The following is a 5,396-nucleotide window of genomic DNA, read 5'->3' as shown; positions in this document are numbered from 1 at the left end:
AGAGAAGGAGAGAGGAGAGAGAGAGAGAGAGAGAGAGAGAGAGAGAGAGAGAAGGAAGGAGAGAGGGAGAGAGGGAGGGGGAGAGAGAGAGAGAGAGAGAGAGAGAGAGAGAGAGAGAGACCCATATTTATGATCCTACAGTACAGACTCACCACAAAATTCGCAGAGGAAAAGAACAGGCTTTATAAAGTCAAAACATTGTATTTTCTTCTATGCAAGGTGTAAACAGTAATTAAAATGTGTAGTACAGTAAATATAACAGCGAATAAAATATGCAATTCTCCCCAGCTTCTTTTGATATATATATATATATATATATATATATATATATATATATTCAAAATAATCCTCATATTTCTTTTACTTTGTCCAGTACCTTTGTAGCCTGTGAAAAGTAAGGGTCTTAAAAAAATAAAAAATAAAAGCCTATAATTCCTAAATGGTTAATGCAATATTTTTTTCATAAACCCCTTTAATTAAAGCTAAAAAGTCTCCACTTCTGGGACATAATTCATGGCTTTGTTTAGAGGCTAAATACTGAAAATTGCGTCACTGTCAGAATACACCTGGACCCAACTGTAATACACACACACATATTATATATATATATATATATATATATATATATATATATATATATATACACACACATACATATACACCAACACTCACATTTTCATACTCCCATTCTGTGAGCTCCTACATAAATGAAGTTCCTTGATATCACTCCATTGACAAGAATTCCTTTATAAGTCAAGCCTCAGTCTGTCCTCTTGCTATTCCCTCCTAATGGTAAACCAAGCTGCACCCCTGCAAGACACAGGAGTCATAAAAAGGTAATTTAATTTCCTGATGGCAGTGCACAGGTGAAGTAATCCTCACCCTGGCTGGCAGTGGATTTTACAAGCTGGCACTAGAGACTAGCAGGCAGTGTCTAGGACCCAGGGAAGCAGCAGAGTCTGGAGCAGCAGGCAGGCAGGCAGGCAGCAGACTCCTCCTTATCTCCAGTGTCAAACTTGACATCAGGCTGTGGGGAGAGCATGGTAACTTGTGTGCTGGAGTCACATCATCCTCAGTGCTGAGGACAGATAATATGCGCCTTCCAGCACCCTGCACTGGCCAAGAATGGATTGTCAGCTCTGCTCCATCCTCTGCCTCCTGTCCTGTGTCTCCCTCATCTGCTCAGCACAACTGATCGTGCATCCTCCCAATGAAGGTAAGTGGCTACAGACCCACTGTACGGAGACTCTGCTCTGCTTCCCTTGTATCCGGGACTTCTCTAGTTCTCAAGTGCATTAGACCGGTGTTTCCCAACCAGGGTGCCTCCAGCTGTTGCAAAACTGCAACTCCCAGCATACCTGGACAGCCAAAGGCTACTACCTAGCTCTCCTAGACTCCTGAATGGCCTATCAGACTGGACCTTGATTTTGTAGTGCAGTGTTTCCCAACCAGGGTGCCTCCAGCTGTTGCAAAACTACAACTCCCAGCATACCTGGACAGCCAAAGGCTACTACCTAGCTCTCCTAGACTCCTGAATGGCCTATCAGACTGGACCTTGATTTTGTAGTGCAGTGTTTCCCAACCAGGGTGCCTCCAGCTGTTGCAAAACTACAACTCCCAGCATACCTGGACAGCCAAAGGCTACTACCTAGCTCTCCTAGACTCCTGAATGGCCTATCAGACTGGACCTTGATTTTGTAGTGCAGTGTTTCCCAACCAGGGTGCCTCCAGTTGTTGCAAAACTACAACTCCCAGCATGCCCGGACAGCCAACGGCTGTCTGGGCATTCTGGGAGTTGTAGTTTTGCAACGGCTGGAGGCACCCTGGTTGGGATACACTGCATTAGACCAACGGATCCGGGATGTAAAGCGTCACAGAACGGGTTAATAGAATGTTGAGGTTTCAAATTGTTACAAATATTATGAGATTTAAAGGGACAGCGGCGCTCTAGGAACCTCCGCGCTGCTGCGTCTCCGAAGTCATTGCTGACTTTATATGTTGTGCCGAGAATTGCAATGGATTCTCTCAATGTTTAGTTAAGTTTGTGACCCCCCCCTAAATAGCTCATTAGTATTTTTAAGTGAAAAAAAAAAAAAAAGTGGTATCCTGAAGTGTGTAATGCTGGTTGTTATATTGTATCTAAGTTGTTATATTGTATCTATGTTGTTGTTCTGTATAAAGTTTTTCAAGTTAAATATTTTCTTTTGCAGTTTATGTTCTGCTGAGTTCTTAGCCCATGTACAGTCTGCATATATTCTAGTGATTACTGATGTTTATTCGTCTGTATGGATCATATAAACCAATGTTTCCCAACCAGGGTGGCTCCAGCTGATGCAAAACTACAACGCCCAGCATGCCCGGACAGCCGAAGGCTGTCCGGGCATGCTGGGAGTTGTAGTTTCACAACAACTGGAGGCACACTGGTTGGGAAACGCTGATATAAACCACAATATATAACAGAGTTTATATGAACTTGTCACTTAATTAGTCTTTATTGGATCCTGTGCCAAGCGAGTACATGACCAATTGTGATGTCAACATGAGTTGTACCAAATGACAAACTCAGGTCTGCTCCATGTGTATTTGTCTTTATTAGCTTCATAGAAAGTATCAGTAAGTCTCTCCTCCATTTTTATTCTTTCATTAAGTCTAATGGCGGTCACGTGTTATGTATATTCATTGTTGGAAGTGGTCAGTGTTGGTGTGTATAATGTATATATTGTGTGTGTGTTTTGGGGTATTAGAGGTCTGGTATACAGCAGTTACTTCAGTGTCCTATAAGCTACTTTGTACGATAATACATTACATTAATATATAGTGACACAAGGGGTTTCCATATAGTGTATATAGTATATACTGTATGTGATGGTATACAGCAGTTACTTCAGTGTCTAATAAGCTACTTTGTATGATAATAATACATTACATTAATATATAGTGACACAAAAGGGGTTTCCATATAGTGTATATAGTATATACTGTATGTGATGGTATACAGCAGTTACTTCAGTGTCCTATAAGCTACTTTGTACGATAATAATACATTACATTAATATATAGTGACACAAGGGGTTTCTATAGTGTATATAGTATATACTGTATGTGATGGTATACAGCAGTTACTTCAGTGTCCTATAAGCTACTTTGTACGATAATAATACATTACATTAATATATAGTGACACAAGGGGTTTCTATAGTGTATATAGTATATACTGTATGTGATGGTATACAGCAGTTACTTCAGTGTCCTATAAGCTACTTTGTATGATAATAATACATTACATTAATATATAGTGACACAAAAGGGGTTTCCATAGTGTATATAGTATATACTGTATGTGATGGTATACAGATAAATGAGAAAAAAATATATATATATATATTATATATGCACACAAAAATATTATATATATATGTGTTTATAGAAACTGAATATATATTATAGAATCGGAAAAGGTTGCCATGCAGCCGTGGAAACTGATTATAACCCATTATAATACCAATATGAGTTGTGACAGATGTCACTCTCAGCTCTGCTATACTGACAAACCTGTCTATAACACATCACAAATATACCAAAACTTAACTCTCCAATAAAGGCAAATATCAATATAAATACCATGTATCATTACTCAGTAATTTCTCCCAATAAACAAAAAAAAAAAAAAAAACTAATGACCAATTCAGCTACACCCATAACTCATTTTTTACAATACTATAACTATAGCCTATAGATACTTCTATAAGACTTCTCTTTCATCTGCATTCAATAGGCCATCTACTTTAAAACATGAAAGTATAGCAGGCAGACAGAACCCGAATAAAAGTGGCAGCTCCCAATGTGTGAGGCTTTATCTACAGCAGCGGAATTCATGAGGCAAACACTGGAGATGGAGTAAATCCTTTGTAATTACCTTTAGCAATTATTTCTCAATGAATGGTGCCCTCCTGTGATACTGTACACAGTTCTGCTCTCCAGTGATAAAACCAAGTCAAAATTGTCAAATATTACTGCAAATTTATACATAAAAGTCTATTGACGAATGGTTCACGGGGAAAATCTTCTCCAGGAAATCCTAAACAGACTTTTCACCTTTCGACTCACTGAACTGCAAGGTACTAGAAGTGGGATCATTTTTATCTGGAATGTTAATGGAAGTTTGCAGGTTTCTAGCAGCGTCCCTCCTGTGTGCTGCTATATGCCAAAAATTAGTGGAAAGGTGATTAATGTTTTTGTTAGTTGCCTGGTACAAAGAATGCAGAGCACTATGTCAGTACATGTGGATTGTGTATGTGGCTGGAAGATAGAGATGGATGGATAGATAGATATGAGATAGATATGAGATGAGATAGCTATATTTGAAATAGATAGATATAAAATAGTTAGATATGAGAGATAGATAGATATGAAATAGATAAATAGATATGAGATAGATATATTAGAAATAGATATGAGATAGATAGATATGAAATATATAGATAGCTATGAGAGATTTGAAATAGATATAAAGATAGATAGATAGATATGATATAGATAGATATAAAATAGATCGGTGTTTCCCAACCAGGGTGCCTCCAGTTGATGCAAAACTACAACTCTCAGCATGCTCGGACAGCCAACGGCTGTCCGGGCATGCTGGGAGTTGTAGTTTTGCAACAGTTGGAGGCACCCTGGTTGGGAAACACTGAAATAGATAGATATGAGATAGATGCGAAATTGATATATTTTGGGTAAATAGATGAGTAGATTTATATATAGGTTGGTAGGTAGGTAGGTAGATAGATAGATAAATAAATGATTAGATGTGTAATATATAGGTTGGTAGGTAGATATATAGATGATTAGATGTATATATAGGTTGGTAGGTAGATAAATAAATGACGATGTATATATAGGTTGGTAGGTAGGAGGATAAATAGATGACTAGATGTATATATAGTTAGGTAGGTAGATAAATAGATGACTAGATGTATATATAGATAAATAGATGACTAGATGTATATATAGGTTGGTAGGTAGGTAGATAGATAAATAGATGACTAAATGTATATATAGATAGATAGATAGATAGATAGATAGATAGATAAATAGATGACTAGATGTATATATAGGTAGGTAGATAAATAGATGACTAGATGTGTATATATATATATATATATATATATATATATATATATATATATATATATATGTTGGTAGGTAAGTAAATAGATGACTAAATGTATATATAGGTAGATAGATAAATAGATTACTAAATGTATATATAGGTAGATAGATGGATAGGTAAATACCGTAGATGATAGATATTTACTTCAAAATTTAGGGGTAATCTCCTTATGACCAATCGCACATTTTACATCACAAATATATCTGAGTTTAATATCACAGGGTAT

General features: G+C 37.0%; 1 protein-coding gene across 2 annotated transcripts in view; it reads left to right on the top strand.

The window, feature by feature from the left end:
• Positions 1-980: 980 nt before the first annotated feature.
• EPHA3 (EPH receptor A3) overlaps positions 981-5,396 on the top strand; it is a 434,619-nt gene continuing 430,203 nt past the window's right edge. For both annotated transcript variants that reach the window (XM_056559344.1, XM_056559343.1), the window contains exon 1: positions 981-1,216. In XM_056559344.1, coding sequence (XP_056415319.1) covers positions 1,126-1,216 — 91 coding nt within the window. In that variant the 5' untranslated portion in view covers positions 981-1,125. The remainder of the gene's footprint in view (positions 1,217-5,396) is intronic.

This window comes from Hyla sarda, chromosome 2 (genome assembly GCF_029499605.1).
Source record: "Hyla sarda isolate aHylSar1 chromosome 2, aHylSar1.hap1, whole genome shotgun sequence".
NCBI classification, from domain to species: Eukaryota; Metazoa; Chordata; class Amphibia; order Anura; family Hylidae; genus Hyla; species Hyla sarda.
Note: the sequence above shows the minus strand (reverse complement) of the source record. Positions and strands in the feature narration are given on the sequence as shown.